Source organism: Salvia splendens, chromosome 5, assembly GCF_004379255.2.
Source record: "Salvia splendens isolate huo1 chromosome 5, SspV2, whole genome shotgun sequence".
Classification (NCBI taxonomy): domain Eukaryota; kingdom Viridiplantae; phylum Streptophyta; class Magnoliopsida; order Lamiales; family Lamiaceae; genus Salvia; species Salvia splendens.
In genome coordinates this window covers 39,214,615-39,232,753 of record NC_056036.1, presented here as the reverse complement: position 1 = coordinate 39,232,753, position 18,139 = coordinate 39,214,615, and the positions used below count along the sequence as shown (strand labels likewise).

At 37.0% G+C, this 18,139-nt stretch overlaps 1 protein-coding gene and 1 long non-coding RNA gene across 3 annotated transcripts; both read right to left on the bottom strand.

The window, feature by feature from the left end:
• Nucleotides 1-7,429: 7,429 nt before the first annotated feature.
• Nucleotides 7,430-9,703, bottom strand: LOC121802236 (39S ribosomal protein L47, mitochondrial-like). 2 transcript variants are annotated; one of them, XM_042201855.1, is made up of 4 exons: nucleotides 9,559-9,703; nucleotides 9,003-9,191; nucleotides 8,021-8,178; nucleotides 7,430-7,750 (listed from the first exon to the last, which is right to left on the bottom strand). In XM_042201855.1, exons 2-4 carry the CDS (start codon nucleotides 9,163-9,165, stop codon nucleotides 7,643-7,645), a joined length of 429 nt encoding a protein of 142 aa, XP_042057789.1. In that variant the 5' UTR covers nucleotides 9,166-9,191; nucleotides 9,559-9,703; the 3' UTR covers nucleotides 7,430-7,642. The 2 variants fall into 2 exon arrangements, with proteins under 2 accessions (XP_042057789.1, XP_042057790.1); XM_042201856.1 differs by having other exon boundaries at nucleotides 9,445-9,579.
• A 5,143-nt stretch (nucleotides 9,704-14,846) lies between these two features.
• Nucleotides 14,847-16,679, bottom strand: LOC121805878. The gene is made up of 2 exons (XR_006051545.1): nucleotides 16,548-16,679; nucleotides 14,847-15,215 (listed from the first exon to the last, which is right to left on the bottom strand). It is a non-coding gene; the product is annotated as an uncharacterized LOC121805878 (long non-coding RNA).
• Between the last annotated feature and the right edge of the window lie 1,460 nt (nucleotides 16,680-18,139).

Here is an 18,139-nt window from a genome sequence, read left to right as displayed (position 1 = left end):
CCGTTCCTAGTTGCCGCATTTTTCTATTTTCGTATGTCCCATAAAATTTGTCACATTTCACTTTTTACAAATTTTGGTAGTGGTGCCACATTCCACTAAGGCCATGTTTGGTTGGCAGGAAAGTAAAGTTGACAAGGAAAATGATTCATGGGAAAATGAATCCCCGGAATATGATTCCCAATAACTTTACTTTCCTGCGTTTGGAAAATATCAAGATTTTAAATTTATATCTGATTTAAACATCAGACTAAAAATATACTTGTAATTATTTTATTTATAAAGAAGAATAATAATAAATTTTTGAATAAATTATTAATTATAAATAATAATAATTATATAATATTATATAATTATATTTATTATTACGGTGGATAGTTCAAATATGGATCATCCATCACAATATATAATAACACAAGTATAATTATAGTTACATGAAATATTACAATAATAGATACTATTATTATTATAGTATTTACGGATATTATAATTAAATAAATTTTATAATTTTTAAAATATCTCTATGATTTTATTGATTAATTAGCAATTTATAAAATAGTAATTAATATTTATTTTTATATAATTTATATTATAATTATCTTTTATTTATTTAATAAATTATTTATTATTATTATGATAATAACAATTATATATAAATATTAAATAACATAGTTATAATTATGATAATTTTAATTATAGTTATTTATTATACTGAAATAAAGTATGATTTATAATTTTAAATTATTTTAAAAATATTATAATTAATAATAATAATATATTGCATTAAAGATTTAAGAATCCTAAAACTGGAAAAAATAATACCTAAGAAAAGTTAGGATTCATAATCCTGGAAAGTTGTACTAATTTTCCTTGTTCTCGGGATTCTGATTACTTTCCTGGTTTGATTAAACACCAAAACAAACAAAGAAATTTAAAATTTAAGGAATTAGATTACTTTCCTAGACAGAATCCTTGAAACCAAACATGGCCTAAGAGTAACCACAATGGTGGTGGAGCCGCGGCGTCTATTGCGGGCCGCGGAAGAGTCGCGGCGGTGGAGGAAGAGCCAAGTACCCGGCGGTGGATGAGGCAAAGCAGCGGTTCCGCGGCGGTCAAAAATGTTTTATTTTTTTTCTTAATTTATTTTTTGATGACTATGCAGACAAGTTTTTGTGGTTGTGCTGACGTGGTGGGAGTGTTTTTTGGGGCTGTGGCGGGCCTATTCGGTCTTATTGTGGACACTCTAACTCATTCTCTCACATTCTATTATAAAACTAATATTTAAAAGTAGGACCCACATTCCACTAACTTTTTCAACCCACTTTCTATTATATTTCTTAAAACCCGTGTCAGGTCAAGATGTTACAATATTTACGGGACGGAGGGAGTATTTGGAAGAGAATATGAAATCTTTCAAGAAGTGGGAGAATGTATGCCTTTAGGGTATTCACAATAAGAGCCCAAAATCCGAATCAGAACCTATCTCCATTTTCTCCTGCCACGTCAGCAACCTATCTCAGAGCCTATCTCCTTGCAATGGGAGCCCATCCTAGAGCTCATCCCACAACCTATCTCTTTTCGACATCATCACTATTTTATATATTTCACTTTTAATTATTAGTCTGAAATAAAATGATACTCTCTCTGTTCCATAGTAGTGGAGTCATTTCCCTTTTAAGTAAAAGTCAACACATTTCTTCTCACTTACTTTACTCTCTCTTACTTTATTCTCTCTTCATCTCTCTGCCTTTCTTAATCTCCGTGCCGAAAAAGAATGCCTACACTACTATGGAACAGAGGGAGTATAAAATAACAAGAAAAATAAATAAAAAACAACTCAATAAAAAAACAAATTTCATTAAAAAGAATACATCTTACATTTATAAAAAATACAGCAAAAAACAAACTAAAAACATTGAAAATATGGTGACTACATAAAAGTAAAATGCAGAGTGAGATAAAATAAATTGGGATTAAATGTGAATAATTGGTGGGGAATGGCATATATATAGAGAATAAAAAATGAATAAAAAAATCGGCCCAGGCGATACATCGGCTGAGGGGTAGAGGCCGTTAAGAATGGAGATCGGCCCTCTCACCACAATGGGGGCCGATGATGGCCGATTGGGTGGCCGATCGCTCAGCGGTGGCAATTGGCCACACTATTGCTAATGCTCTTATTAGGCAAGCAGCAAAGGATCAGCTAGACCTAAGAGACCAAAGACCTATGACGACAAGTTCATCACAAGCAAGGAGGTTGACCTCATTTCAAGCGACGACATGAGTGGGGAGCACTGATGCACAATCAAGTAGACGTCTTTGATGGGACAAACTTCGGCGAAGTGCAAGAGAAAATGAATATGTCAACCACAAGTACAGTGACAATGAATAAAATAGACTAAAATGGTGATGGGAATGAGAAATTGAAGAAGAATGTCTTATGAAGTTTGTATAACAAAGTATGCAAAGACACGTCTCACGTGAACGAGGATACAAAAGAATTGCATCGTCGATTTTTATTGTCTCAAAGAGAATTTGGAAATTACTACTTCTTACAAGCTTTTATTTTAATTATGTAATTTTATTTTAATCATATACTAATATTTAAAATTTTAATATTATTATATTTTCAATTATTGACATTCATATATAAATTTTAATTAATATTATGTACATGTATAAAATAAATAATGTTATGAAGCGTTCGAGTAGTGGATGCTTAGCAAGAGTCATAAGAGTGTCCATAATAGGGGAGCCGCGGCTCCCGGGCAGGAGGTGGCTTGGCCGCGGCTCGCTATTGCTAGGGCCACGAAGGGCCGCAGCTGAGGGCGACCATGGGAGAGCCACGATGGTGGCTCGGCCGTGCCTCTTGGTCGAGAGCCGCGACTCAGCTCAACTTTCTGTTTTATTTTTATTTTATTTTATTTTAATTTTCTTAATTCTATAAATAAACTCATTTCTCTCCATTTTTTTACCCATTCCAATCTTCACTCTTTTCAATTTATCTCAATTCACAATTCTACTTTCAAAAAATGAGTTTCGACGATGAGTTTCAACAAATGATTGATAAGGAGTTCAAAAATATACAAAAAATGAAAAAAATATAAAAAATAATTAATTTGTGGTGCACAACTTTTTTTGTGGCCTGGCCAAGTTTATTGGCCTTGGCCAAATCGAGCACCTCTATGGGCTTAAGAGCATCCACAACGGTGGCGGCCGTCGCCACGGCCGTCCGCGCCACTGGCACGGACGCTACCCGTCGCCGCTGTGCTCGCGCCGCTGGCACGGCGCTGCTCGATGCATTCGTCAACGGCATAGCCGTTGTGTTTAAATTTTTTTAATTAAAAAATCGGTTTTTAATTAAAAAAATCGATAAAAAAAAATTCCCCTCCAAAAAAAATATATTCGTTTATAACCGTTTTTTTCCAATTTTTATTTTTTTTTCATTTTTTTACCCCAAAAATACACACTTTCATCTATAAATACCCCCAATTTCACTCCCAAAATTTCACATCAAACTACACAATTCTCATCTTCATTCTCTCATATTCATTTTCATCTTCAATCTCTCATACCCATTTTCATCTTCATTCTCTCATACCCTACAACATCACTATGTCCGGCCAAGACGATAACCCTATGGGCTCCCACGGTTGGAACCCCGAATGGTTCGGTTCACAACTGTTTCCTAGTCCGGAAACGGACTATTCGGCCCCTCCTCTCACCCAAGATTCGGGCGTTCCGGGTGGCTACCGGCCATACCCGGTCGACGAACAAGGTGCCTCCGATGGGCGATACGGGTGGACACCGGAGCCTAGGCCTCCCGTCCCTTCCCAAACTCCGACTCCTCCATCTCGCGCCGGTGTCCGCACACCGTACTCACCGGCGGAGATGGATAGATTGTTCAAGGCGTACCTGGAAATCTCCGAAGATGCGGTGGTTGGCACGAACCAATCCGGCGATCACTTTTGGTGGCACGTCTCTCGGCGGTACAATGCAAACCGGCCGCCGGGAACGATCGAGCGCAACGAGAGTATGGTGCGCAACTGCATCGGCCGAGCCAACGACGAAATTGGCAAGTCCAATGGCTATTTCCTCCAGGAGTCGCGGAATGCCGGGAGCGGCCGGAGCGAGGTCGACATCATCACTGCGGCGCTGAGCACCTACCAATCCATGAACGGTAAGTCGTTCAAGTACCTAAATGTTTGGCAGGAAACGAGGACGCACCCGAAGTATCTGGGAGGCGTAACATCCTCCTCTAGCGGCTCCTCCAAACGGTCACAGTCGGCATCTCTATCCGACGCCGGCGAAGAAGTGGCTAGCCAACTCGCCGAAGCTAACTTGGGTAGCCCCGACGCCGGGCCAAGCGGTTCCCGACGCCGACGCCGGACCAAGCGGTTCCCGACGCGCCGCGACTCCATCTGCCCCCGCCCCCGAACCCGCACCCTATGTTCCACCTCCACCCCCGAACAACTCATTGAGGGCCGTTTTAGCCCAACTCAATATGGCCGATAGGTCAACTATGACCCCCACGCAACTTCAAACGCACGAGGACATAATATTGGGTCTAAAAAAACAATTAGGGTTGGTGCCGCCGGATGCGTAGTCTTCCTCGGGTAATATTAGCCAATAATCATGTAATTTTTAATTTTTAGGAGTTTAATTATGTAATTTTTAATTTTTAGTTTTTTTAATTATGTAATTTTTAATTTTTATGATTTTAATTATGTAATTTTTAATTTTTAGGATATGTCTTTTTTATTTTATTTGTAATTTGTAATATTTATTGTGGGTTTTTAATGAATTTTAGTATTATGGAAATGTTTTTGTGTAATTGAATTTTAAATTAATTGTGCTCGTCCTTGCGGAAGAGCACAGTTGTGGGTGTTGTGCTCTTGCCAGAGAGCAGGCAGAAAAAGTGGGGTCGGGGCAGAGCACGGTTGTGAATGCTCTAATTATTGTGGACACCCTAAGGGCACCCGCAACGCTGTGCCGTTGCGGTTCCTATGCCGTTCCGGCGGAACGGTTCCGCGGCGGCACGCGTTGCAGGCTTCGTTCCGTCGCCATTCCGTGCCCATGCCGTTCCTATGCCGTGCCGCGTTCCGTTCCGGAGGAACGTGGAACGAAACGTTCCGCCACGCGCCGAGGCGACGTGGCGACCTCCCGTTCGACGCGTGAAGCCCACTCGCTGCCCCGCGAGTAGGCTTCGTCCCGGTGACGCAATAATTCAATTTTTTTTTAAAAAAATTGGAATTTAATAAAAAAAAAATTTGCAACGGTAATGTGACCGTTTTTTTATATCCGTTTTGTATTTTTTTTTATTTTTTTTTATTTATTTACTCTATAAATACTCCTATTTTATACTCATTTCAATCACAAACACACATCTATTCCTCTATATTTCCACCCCAATTTTTATTTTTCTAAAAGTTTAAATTTTTTTTAATGTTGTGTGTTTTTTAATAAAGTGTGTTTGTTTTTTAATAAAGTGTGTTTATTTAAATTGAATTGGGTTGGAAATAAAAAAAAATGAAATTGAATGAATAGTAATTTAAGGAACGGTTAAGGAACGGATGGTTGCAGGTTCCGTTCCTTAGTTAAGGAATGAAGTAAAAAAGTACAGTGGGGCCCTTAAATAGTGATTTAAAGAACGGTATAGAAACAGCGTTGTGGATGGCCTAAGTGCGCCGACCAATCCATACCCCATTCTACAGCGGTAAAATCACCGGTGTTGCATACTGGAGGGCAATTTCGGTAGATCAATTTTTTTTGTCAGGTAAGCACTGTTGCATGACGTGGCATTAAGGTTGTCTGTAGGTACAGTTCATGAAACCTGGATCATCATCTCCCACGTGAAGAAGTGCTTTCGGAAAGTTATGCATAAAACAAAGTTGTTGGCCCAATTACTCTTCACTTTATATTCATTTGATTTTGTGGACAATCATATAATTGGACTTTTTCCTTAAAATATGGTTTTGCCCTTTCGCTATTATTCACAATTCCTTTATCAAAAAAGAAAGGTTAGGTAATAAAGCTTTATTAAAGACTTTTACTTTTCCAAAGATTGTGTCGGGTTCAAGTGTTGCTGTAAATTGATTGCATACCAGTATGTGTCACTGTCACCTAATAATAATAATGTAGCCTATCAAATATTAAAAAAAACTTCATGTTGTAATTTTGAATCATAAATTTTGAAACTTATATACTCCCTCAGTCCCATTATTTTTTTCTATTTCGGCCGTCTCACGATAATTCTCACACTTCATTTTTACAATAAAGGGTAAGTAGTTCTCATATTCCACTAACTCACTTCACTCACATTTTATTATAAAATCAATATTAAAAAATGAGTCTCACATTCCACTAACTTTTCCAACCAACTTTTCTTTATATTTCTTAAAACTAGTTCTATAATCAAAAGTGATAATTATTATGAGACGGAGGGAGTAGTATCAAATATAGAATTATCATGAGTTAGATAGAGTACAAAATAAGCAAGTAACCCTGGACTCTTTTAAATTGCAACATTAAATTTCAAGTTGTCATTGATCCGTACTAGAGCAATAATGTGCGACTTTCAATAATACATTACATAAAAGCATTAAATTACAAGCCAAATTACCTTTAATATCATGAGTTTCGATTAAATTTTAGTATATCCCGTAAAAAATCGATAAGAAATCATGAATTTTAACCTTAATTCTCAATGGATCTTCAAGGACTCATGGTTTCAGGGAAATCATGGCTGTTGTGGCTGATGAAAAATCACACGCAAACGAAGCGGCCAATGAATTGAAACATTTTCTTGTTAAAATAAACAATTTTTTTTTTATTTTTTCCATTTTCCTTTTAAGAGAATCATTCTTCCTTCCATGATCCATCCCTATAAACCACCGGTCTTACTCTCACTACAATCTTAAGCGGAGGGATCGTTAGCCCCCAACCCCCTACACCCACTCTTATCGCCCTGTCTCCACGACTAAGGGAAAAAATAATAATACTAATAATAATAATAATAATAATAATAATAATAATAATAATAATAATAATAATAATAATAATAATAATAATATCATCGTTATCATTATAATTTATATTTAAATAAAATAATCTAAATAAGTAAATACTACTTGTAAGAATTTTGAAATATGAAAAAAATAAAGAAAAACTATATTTCAAAAAATAGTGTCATTTTGCCATTTTAGAATGTCCTAAAAAATAGTCTCATTTCAAAAAATAGAAAGTTTATATCCATTACTTTATCCATTTTTTCTCATTTAAGAGTCATGTAAAGTTACATTGCTCTCCTTATTTTTTAGATCCTTATTACTCTCTTTCTTAGACGAAAAAACCAAACGATTTTTTAAATATCAAGAATCAAATTAGGCCAGATTCATGCCAAACAGACATCCTTCAACTGGACACAAAATAATAAAGAAATAAATAATGTAATGAATATATATTAATAAGTCAGTCAACACTCAGAAGGGTTTAATTTCTCATCTATAAACGCCTCCAAAGATGAAACATGACTAATATGCTGCAGCAAAATAATCCATAATGTTGAGAGATTACTTGCACTCAGACAAAAGGACCTATCAAGTAATCAATGAATTCAGTTAAACACCGAACACGAAATTGGAAGTTATAAGGCATTGATCATTCTCTTCATCTCAGCAGACCTCCTAGGATCCGCCTCTTCAATGGCTCTTTCAGTTAGGACATGTTTGATTCGGCACATTGACTTGCGTACCTGTTTAATCAAAAGTATAATTAAGCACGAGAAATAGAACGACAAGAAGCAAAAATCCTATAAGGACAAGCAATCAAGCTATCAGCTTACCAGATGCAACTAATACACTGACAAAAAACACGCATGAATTGCACGTAGTCAATTGCCAACATATCATATATATAGATTTCAAAACTGAAGATGGTGGAGAATTGCAGTAGACTATATCAGGATTCAAGAATAATAAAATAGTGTATAAACTCAACATTGAAGCAAACAAAAAAAGTAAACCTTTGAAATACGCTCGGGACTGGGAAAGTTCAAGTTCTGAGCATTCAGCATTTGTCGCTGAGTCATTAGCATGTTCTTTTCTTTCAGGAGAACATACCAGAGCTTATTAAGGTCGTCCCAAGACTTGAGACGAAGTTCGGAAGCCTTCCAACTCCGCCCTAAAAAAAAGTTGAAAGGTAACTCATTTTTTGCAACACTTATCTGTTCAAAGTATGAATACAGGATTTCTAAATATCCAAATAAACAAACAGAAATCTTTCTTAAGAAAATTTACATGCAAATAGAGGCATTACAATTTCAAAACATTCTTTACTTTGAACTGAGTCTGTCAAAGCTTCCAAAATACTCCCTCCGTCCCACTTTAGACGTCCCATTTGAGTTCGGCACAGGTTTTAAGAAATATAAAGGAAAGTTGGTGAAAAAAGATAATGGAATGTGGGTCCTACTTTTATACATTAGTTTTATAATAAAATGTGAGTGGAAAAAAGTTAGTGGAATGTGGGGCCTATTACCATTTATGGAATATTCCAACGGGACTCCTAAAGTGGGATGGAGGGAGTACTTGAGATGTAGATATGTTGTAAAATACAAACCTTCTAGTAACAGAAAAAAAGTGGGTATCGAAACTCATTTAAATGAGCTAGTATGTACAATTCTGTTGCATTGTATTCACAGGACCAAAGGTTTCACCATTTTTATCACAAGCAAGCTACGGTCCAAGGTCACACTGGTCAGGCTAACGGCTAACCTCAGAAAAAGATCAACATTCAACAACATGGACCAAAGTCGTAAAATCCGGCGAGAGAAATTTTCAATGGATATCTTCAACTAAGCTTATCAACCAACCAGCTTAACAAAATTATCAGATTGTCATTTCTCAAGTCCAAGAGAGAAATACCTTTCGCAGTAAAGATAATGAAAATAATACTAATAAAAAAAAGCTATTAAAGCATATACTATAAAGGAAACATATTAATTTTACCATAGACAACAGGCTTCTCATCATCTGGCTTTCTATCGACCTCAAAGAATTCCTCAAGCGGGTTGCGTGCACCAGTAGAATAAGCCGCAGCTGCGGAAACTGTGGCCTCGGATTTGGCTGCAGCACCAAAGAGTGCCCTCCCAAACACCCTCGTCAAGAACATTGGTATTTTACAAATCTAACGATTATCTACAGGAAACAAGTAAAGCAATAAAAAACCTAAAATCGCAAATCTAGACAGCAATCTGAACAACTGATATTGAAATTAAGATAACACGGCAAAATTATGTCGAGCGGAACAAAAATGATAGGATTGGAAGTGGAATACCCGCACCCTGTTTAAATTGACACATTGTGCCAATTTATTGTTACTAAATCAAAACGATTCAGTGATTTGGAACTGAGAATTCATAGAGAAAAGGGGATTAAAGTTAAACCCTACCATAACCCCTGAGTTCAGTAGCCATTTTGCACAGAGCCCATCTATTAAGTATATATAGGAAGATTCACATATCAATAGGTAAAACAGTGATTACACCAGTAGCAGAAGACATACCGCGAAACAATTAGGAATGAGTTTAGCGCAGCGATGAGAGATGCAGATTCGAGAGAACTGTATACTAGTGAAGGACTGCTTTGTAATTGCTGCGAGCTCCGTAGCTTATTTCTTTTTCTTTTTTTTTTTTCCAATTTTAGTTTGTGTTAAAATTTTAGTCTTGATGCTCAATATATTGATGGATCAAGATTTCTTCATCTTCAACACTTGAGTTAGATAGAAGTGGAACGACCCATTATATTTTGGGCTATCGATATCGAGAACTTATAATTCTCAACTAAAAAGGCCGAACCATACATATAACAATTCAACGTCGTATAAACAAGGCAAACGAAATTAAGGTGCACTTGTACACAAATCTAGGACAAGTTTACATCAAATTGGCACGCAGTTCATCTTGGTTTCAGATGAAAGTATGGAATTACATATAAAGAATCAAACATCTGTGATGATGGTTTTGGCTACAGTTAGAGCGAGTAGTACTAGTACTTATTAGTTTGATGATGTGAACGTGCTATTTGTGTGCGATGAATCGATGATACACTATATGTTTTTCTATTTAAAAGCACCTAACTTTTATGTGAAATTGAATCCGTCAGATATGCGGTAAATTATTGACTTTAACACGAATAATATTATATTTTAAGGGAAAAAACAAGGACGCCATATGTACACTGTACAACATAAATTGGACTGAGTGTGAAATAAATGACCGTCGCCGAACTGTAGTATTGATTCTTTTTTTACCCTTAATCCACCGGAGCGGATCTCCTCCACCATTCCTATACTATTCCTACTCCACACACTCACAACTTAATAAAATAATCTTATAAATATATAAGTGATGATTAAGTGATGGTGGAATTATTTTATTAAGTTGTGAGTGTGGAGTAGGAGATCCGCTCCGTTAATCCACCAAGCATGGAAATATGTACGTCAATTTTTACAATTGATAACCTCTCCAAAATTCTTATATAGGGAGTAGTATTGAACAAAGTCGCATCGATGAGAGTGGAGAGAACCACACCCTTCTTTTTACTAGTATTAGTATCATTAAATAAAGCGATTAGTTACGGGTGAGCAAAAAAATCGAAAATCGAATATCCGAACCAAACCAAACCGAAATTCTAAAATTCGATTCGGTTTTTTCAGTTTTTCGGTTCGGTTCGTTTCAGTTTTGAAAATACAAAAATTTTGGTTTTTCGGTTCGGTTTGGTTCGGGCGGAAAAAAAACCGAAAAACCAAATAACCGAATTATATTTTAAATATAATATTATATATATATATTCTTTTAATATATTCTATATAATATATATTATATATATTCTATTAATTTATATTTTATAGATATATATTCTATTATATAAAATAAAATATATTATATATATTAATATATATATATATATGTTTTTTTTCGATTTTTCTGTTTTTTCATGTAATTTCGGTTTTGTCGGTTTTGTTCGGTTTTTGAAGTTTGGACATGCACGATACTTAAATTAATATATATATATATATATATATATATATAGTCCCATTATTCACAAATCCACTCTTAAAGACCGAACCACCAAACCATACCAAATTATGGTTTTTAGATCTAGTTTTTTATGGATGAGAGACACAAATTTATCAATTATTTTCGCCTTCATCACGAGCCTATTTTAATTCATCCGAAGGTAAATAAGTCATACTAACATGTTACGAAGATTTAACTTCATTCTAGTAGGTTTTTACTTCATTCCAGTAGGATTATTACTTCATTCCAGTACGTAAATGCGGTTTCGCCGTCGCGTGCCGTTCTTTCTCTCTACAATATCTATCACCACCGCCACAATGCTGATATGGTGTAATAAACACATATGGAATGATGTAATAAATTATTGGAATGGAGTATGTGTAGAAGCATTTGAAGTCCTACTGGAATGAAGTAAAAACCTTATCCAATGAAGTAATAACGTTTCTGAATGAAGTAATAAACGCACTTGAATAAATTGCATTTTTTAATGTAAATAAAGTAAAAACTCAGGTCAATGAATTCAAATGAAACATATGTTGAATCATTTCAAAACCTACTGGAAGAAAGTAAAAACATGTTGTAGTTTCAAGGTATTACGTACGGAATGAAGTAATAAACCTATACAATGAAGTAAAATGGGCTTGTAATGAAGACCGAAAAATTTACACACCAACACATCTTATCAAAAAAAGCTAGATCTAATGGCCCAGATTTGGTCTCTAGTTCGGTCTTTAAAATTGGTTCGACATTGATCACAACTCTATATATATATTAATATATACCTACATAGCAAGGCTCTGTAGGTAAACACTCAAACTACTCTTTAGCATAATTTGTTAATGAAAAGGGAAATAGTCTTAGCCTAATGGCGTCGTCGTCGACACCATTCAATTTCAGCGTGTTTGCAATCTCCACAAACTTCGAGAGGTGGCGGTTTTCATCCTCTGTAGCCCTACCTGCAAAAGGATGCTGCTCAACCGTTTGTATAAGGGATATTCGCAGCTCAAAATTATTATCATCTACACGAGGACCTTCGAGAAAGGTGATCATGTTCCCGTGATTAAATATATGCATAACATGAACTATCTCCTTATTTTTCTTTTCTTGGGCCTCTCGGGCAATCTTCTCGTCCATCAACTGCTTTACTTGGTCTTGCAGCCTTTCCAACTCAACTCTAGTCTCATCATCCATTGTGGTTCGATCACTTCTTATTTTCCTACGTGTCCTTTTTAAGTTCGAGATCGAGCGGCTCTAAGATGTCCTTCCCAGAACGCGTTCGCATACGCTACATGAAAAAGACAAAACAAAAATTAAACTAAATAAATTAAAAACAGAAAGCAATCACAAAGTGATTGTATTCCCCGGCAACGGCGCCAAAACTTGATGCACTTTTTATTAGCACTAAATAAACCTTCAAGTATACAGAGTATATATAGTATAACTAAAGGTCAGTACCGGATATCGAACATGGGGAATAAAGTCACAGACTGGCTACCTTCTACTAAGCTTCATTCACTATTTGGAAAAACGAGAATTTTGGAAATTTTGAAAACTAAAAGCAATTTGAAAGCAATAAAACAACTAATTGCAAATAATTAAAGAGGTAAAAGTATAAGAGATAAGAGAATTCTAGGCATTTGCGTTCAAAGTTATGGTTATACAAATTCCAATTACAATACTATAGCACAGTTTATACTTCGATAGAACAAGTCACATAAGTTTTGCCCATGCGGTACAAGCGTAGATTACTAACACTAGGGTTGTCAATCCTAGATCCGTAACTCCTAAAAGCTCCTAAGACCCTTGAAAAGTCCTCACTCTCAATTAACAGTGTCGTTTTAAGTGAAGCCAATTGTAGTGTCTACTAAGTGGATCTAACTCGCCAACCTCCTCTCACGATTATGTAGCAAGTTATATTAATTCATCACAGAATGTGTCACTCAAACGTGAAGCATTATCCAACAACTTAAGGAAGAAACAAAGTAAAAACAAAACGGATATTAAATAGCAAAACGGAATTGTATAACCAAAATCGTCACTAACACATCCCTAGAATCGTATGAATTTAGTTACACATAATTGAATAAGCTAAAAACATAGAATGAAGGGAAAACAAAGTGAGCATAAGAACTAAAGGAATAAAACCCAAAGGTTGAATCCTTGTAGCCTTGATCTTCTCTTGATTCCTTCTTCAACCTCTTGCACAATGAAGAACTCTCTCAATTTTATGCTCTAGAATTAAATGGCAAAAAGAAGATGATAATGAAGAGGTTTTATGGGGTATTTATAGAGGGAAAATCGAGCTCCATCAATTAAGGCAAAAAGTGGTTAAGTTTGGTAAATCTTGGAGAGAAAGTAGGTCAAATTCGTGCGCTTCGTTTTTGCAGCGGGCAGCTGCACCTTGGCCAGCGGTCGCTGCACATTGATCCGTAGCCTCTGCCTCTTGGATAGCGGTCGCTACACTATGTTGTAGCGGTCGCTAAGAATATTCCAGTAGCTTCAGAAACTCTTCGAGTGGTCGCTGCGCACTCCCCAGCGGTCGCTGGACGTCTTTTTCTTTTCAGCACAACTTTCTCCAGAGCGGACCGCTACTGGCTTAGCAGTCGTTGGGACACAACGGTCGCTGTGCATTTTGCAGCGGACCGTTGAGCATCTCGAATGCTCCAGATATCCAACTTCGACCTTTTCCTTTGTTTTTAGGCTCAAATATGCATAAATCTCACAAAACACGTCAAAATACCAAAATAGAGAAAATATGTAAAATATGAACATGAATTGTGATTTTGACATTAAAAACAGACCAAATAAAATAGTGCAAAATCCGAGCGTATCAACTCCCCCAAACTTACATTTTTGTTTGTCCTCGAACAAACCAATAAAGACACAAAATAGACGCACGGAATGCACAAGGACTAGACGTCGTAATTGCCTCAAAAGATGGAAGAATAGATTAAGCATGAATTAACGCAATCAAATCAAGCAATGCTTATTAGTGCACTTTCATTACTAACTCGTGGAACACCTTGAATTCATGCACTCACATGTGGCAAACTTCCAAAGATGGGAAGTGATTCTTTCTCACTCTCAAAGTGTATAAAGGTAAAGTGTATGAACACTCAAATCATGCATCATGCAAAGTTTACCATAGGCTTGCTCAAAATCTAATCCATCTTCTACTAGATGTGATTAAGCATCAAAAGCCCGAAATGTCTTTTTGTTGTAATGTAGGCTCTTTGGTAGGTGAGGAATATTTGGCTAAAGAGTGACTTAAAATAAAAATATCCCAAGTAGAGTTAAATTGACTCCACTTTTCTAAGACCCAAAACACTTTTAACACTTAATTTTCTCCTTCAATTCACTTTCCAATCCTTTGATTTTTCTTTTCATTAAATAACCTTTCTTTCTTTTTCATTTTCTTTTCTTTTTCTATTCTTCTCATAAACATCCTTTCTAGATCAAGCAAATATTTTGAATTTTTCTATTTCACAACTTGCACTTTTCTACATTGAGCACACTACATTTTATACTTTCCTCCTTATCTCTCCAATTCCTTAAAAGATACTCCCTCCGTCCCAAGTTACTTGAGGCATATCTTTTGGGCACGGAGATTAAGAAATGGATGATTAGTGTTTTAAGTGGGTTGTCTAATTAAGTAGATTAGTTGATTAGATGTTTCAATTATAATAGGGGTATTGATTTAATTTTTATGCGCTGTTTTTTAAATCTGCGATTACAACTCAATTTATATATCCATAATTATTTGAACCAAAAGTCGAATCAAGTCTAATAAAGTTTCATTACTTAGCGGTAGAACCAAAAATAGATTACAAATCCACCTCCCAAATTCTGTAAATGGCGGCAGAACCAAAAGAACAAAACAATTACAGACTTGGCGCCTAATTTAAGCATTTACTGCCTATAAATACATAATCCGAAATTCACACATCCCGTCAAACTGGAAAGATCAAAATAGAAACAAAAGAGAGGATGAGGCCTCGTGAATACTCCTCGGAACAACGAAACCAAGTGGTTCAATTCATCCTCGAACGTTGCATCAAAGGAAAACCACCACGAGGTACACTCAAGGAAGCTCAACTTAAGTTCTCGATATCAAGGCAGAGATGCACAAGGTATTGGAATGCTGCAGAGAAGCAACAAGAAAGTGGAAAAGCAATCCAGTTAGTAAGTGGTAAGAAGTCTAGATAAGCACAAACAACACAAGAACATAACCAAACAAAATCTAACACTCGTATCCATCCCAACAATTATGTCAATCTATGCTGGATTTTAAAGATCTCACCATGCAAATTTTTAGAATCTCACCAAAAATATCACCGAACGTCTAGATGCAAATTTTTATAATCGGCGTGCGTGGGAGACATGAATTAATCCATCCACCCTGACAAATCCTCTAGCCGATCATGGTAGATCTGAGAGAACCAAGAGGACAGAGTAGGCAGAAGAGAGAGACTAAAGAGAGAACCCAATGAAAATTTAGGGTTTCACCTCTCAGATATAGAGAGTCGCGAAGATGGATGTGAAAAATAGGAGTTTACCTCTGGAATGTAGAGATTTTTTGCATAGATGAGGCAAAATTTAGGGATTCAATATTCGAATAGAGAGAGAAACTGAAGAGGATGATTGAAGAGTGAGAAAGAAGAATGTGTAAAATGAATGTTACGGGCGAGTGGTGGGTGGGTGGGTGTCAGAGAGATTAATTTGTTAATTACAATAAGGGATAGATTAATTATAGCTAATTATTTATTAAAATTTCCTAATTTTTACTTAAAAAGGAAATGACTCAAGTAATTTGGGACAACCCAAAAAGGAATACGACTCAAGTAACGTGGGACGGAGGGAGTATAAAAAACTAAAATAACTCAAGGAATTATCCCCATTTATTTAGCTTCCAAAGAATATGCTTAAAGGCTCAAAATTGGCTCCAAAGTGAAAAATTTGAGAGGGTCGAAAATTTGAGTATAAAGTAGCTAAGAAAAGATGGTCTAACATCCTCCTAAATTAACTTAAATACTATATAAACTTAGGCAGACTAGGAGCAAGTTCTAGAAACATATACATGAATGTAGATAATCACACAAGAAAGAATTTAAGGCTCAATTCTCACAAGGCATAAGCATGATTCAAGGTGAACAAGCAATTCACTAATTATGCACATTTTCACCAAACCTTCAAATCAAGACGTCAAGATATACTTAAACATAGATGGAATTAAATATCACTGGCAACTCGGTCTAATGTGTCCCTAAGCATGCGTGTTTCTAAGTTCTTCATGCTAAGTTCATGACATGGATTCACCTTCGGGTTTTTAAAATAAAAACTTAAACTAAAAACCCAAAACAAAAACCTAAACTCACGGTCCACCACTTCATCCCCCAAACTTATTTACAACAAAGTGTAAAATAAGTATGTAGAGTCGGTAGGGATGTGAGTAACTACTAAAAATAAAACGTACTTTGAAATTTTTTCGCGTAGTGGTTGGACGGGGCGAAAATTAGAAAAATTAGAAAAAATCGCGCTGGAAACTGTATTTGGGCGGCTGTCGTTGGGAGTCCACCAGCGGTCGCTGCGGCGAGTCAGAACCTTTCCAATAGGTGGCCAGCGGGCCGCTGCGGACTCTGCAGAGGTCGCTGGCGAAAGTCCAGAAACCTGCGAAAATTTTCATTAACACAAAAATGAAAATTAAACAAAAAAATACTAAAAAACATAACAAAAAATCATCAAAATACAAAAATAAAATTGTCTTAAAACAAAAACAAATGATACAATTGCTCATTTAAAGTCATGAGCTTGGCTTCATCATTCTTGGGGAGGAGGGAAACAGACATTGAGGTCTTCAAAGGCGCCAATGAGATAGGTGATATCACCCCTCATGGTTTGGCGCTCCTCTCGAGCCTCGGCTGCCATCCTTTGGAGCTCGGCGATTTGTTGACATTGTTGCACATCTGCGAGCCTTTGAGCCTCCCAAAAATCTTGCTCCGCCACCCGCCTATCGCCTTGCGCCTCCCAACCTTGTTGATTAAAGGCGCTGACTTGTTGTTGTTCCACCCAACGGTTGTCTCAAGTGTTGGACATATTTTGCATGTAGGAGAACTTCTCTCCTAGTTGGGCGGAAGTGCCGGCTTGGAATTCTTCTTGAGGATCCGGCCACCCTCGTCGGCGATTCCTTCTTCTTCTTCTTGCGGCGGCGCCCCACTTTCTTGAGCATGCGAATGCTCTCCGCCCTCGTGGTATTGATCGATGGCATCGAAGGCGGAGCCTTCATCCGGGTCGAATGGGATTAGCCTCAATGGCTCTCCGGTGGGCGGCGGTGTCGAGCTTCCAATTTGCCTTATTATCCCACGTATCGACCTTGGTCAAATATGGGATTGGAACGGGAAAGTGATCCCGCTCCACTTGGAGAAAGAAAGCTTGGCCATTTGAGTCGGTCTTCAAAAACCCTATCGCAAAAAGCACTTCATAGATGATAAACATCTCAGCCATGTGTGTCCAGAGCCTTTGTCCTAGCGGCAAGGAGATTAGACATTATTGCATGAGGTACCGAGTTCGAGCCCTCTTGAGATCAGTTGTAATTTCCTCCTATCTATAGTATATGAGTTTATTTGTAAGAGTTTATTTGTAATTTCCTCCCTTATATAAGAGTTAATTTAATTAAAAAAAACATCTCAGCCATGTCCGGAGTGAAGTCCGTGGTTGGGATGCCGAGGTGTTCGGCAATCGCCGTGATCAAGCCCCCGCAACATATGGTGCTCACGTCCTTCTTCGAGATGCTGTCGACATAGATGGTGATGAGGATTCCAAAGTTGATCCCCTTCTTGTTGAGGAGACTCCACATCACGTCCAACTCGGTTTGGGAGACACTTCCACCGTCGGTCCGAGCAAACATCAATTGAGTCATTGCCCGGTGGAGGTATCGACGGGGTTGCGGATGGATGAAGACTTGGCATAAGCCGGGATGAAGTCCTCCCCTCGATAGTCATGCACCCCAAACATCGGAGTAGCCGTACTCCACTTCCTCCCCGGGATTGAGGTTGTAGCATTGAAACA

Excerpts from the sequence above, each read along its gene's own strand:
- LOC121802236 (XM_042201855.1), bottom strand. The coding sequence starts at position 9,165 with ATGTTCTTGACGAGGGTGTTTGGGAGGGCACTCTTTGGTGCTGCAGCC. Across the intron at positions 8,179-9,002 it reads TGAGAAGCCTGTTGTCTATG|GGCGGAGTTGGAAGGCTTCC; the intron begins GTAAAATTAATA and ends ACTTTTTTTTAG. Across the intron at positions 7,751-8,020 it reads GTCCCGAGCGTATTTCAAAG|GTACGCAAGTCAATGTGCCG; the intron begins GTTTACTTTTTT and ends TTGATTAAACAG.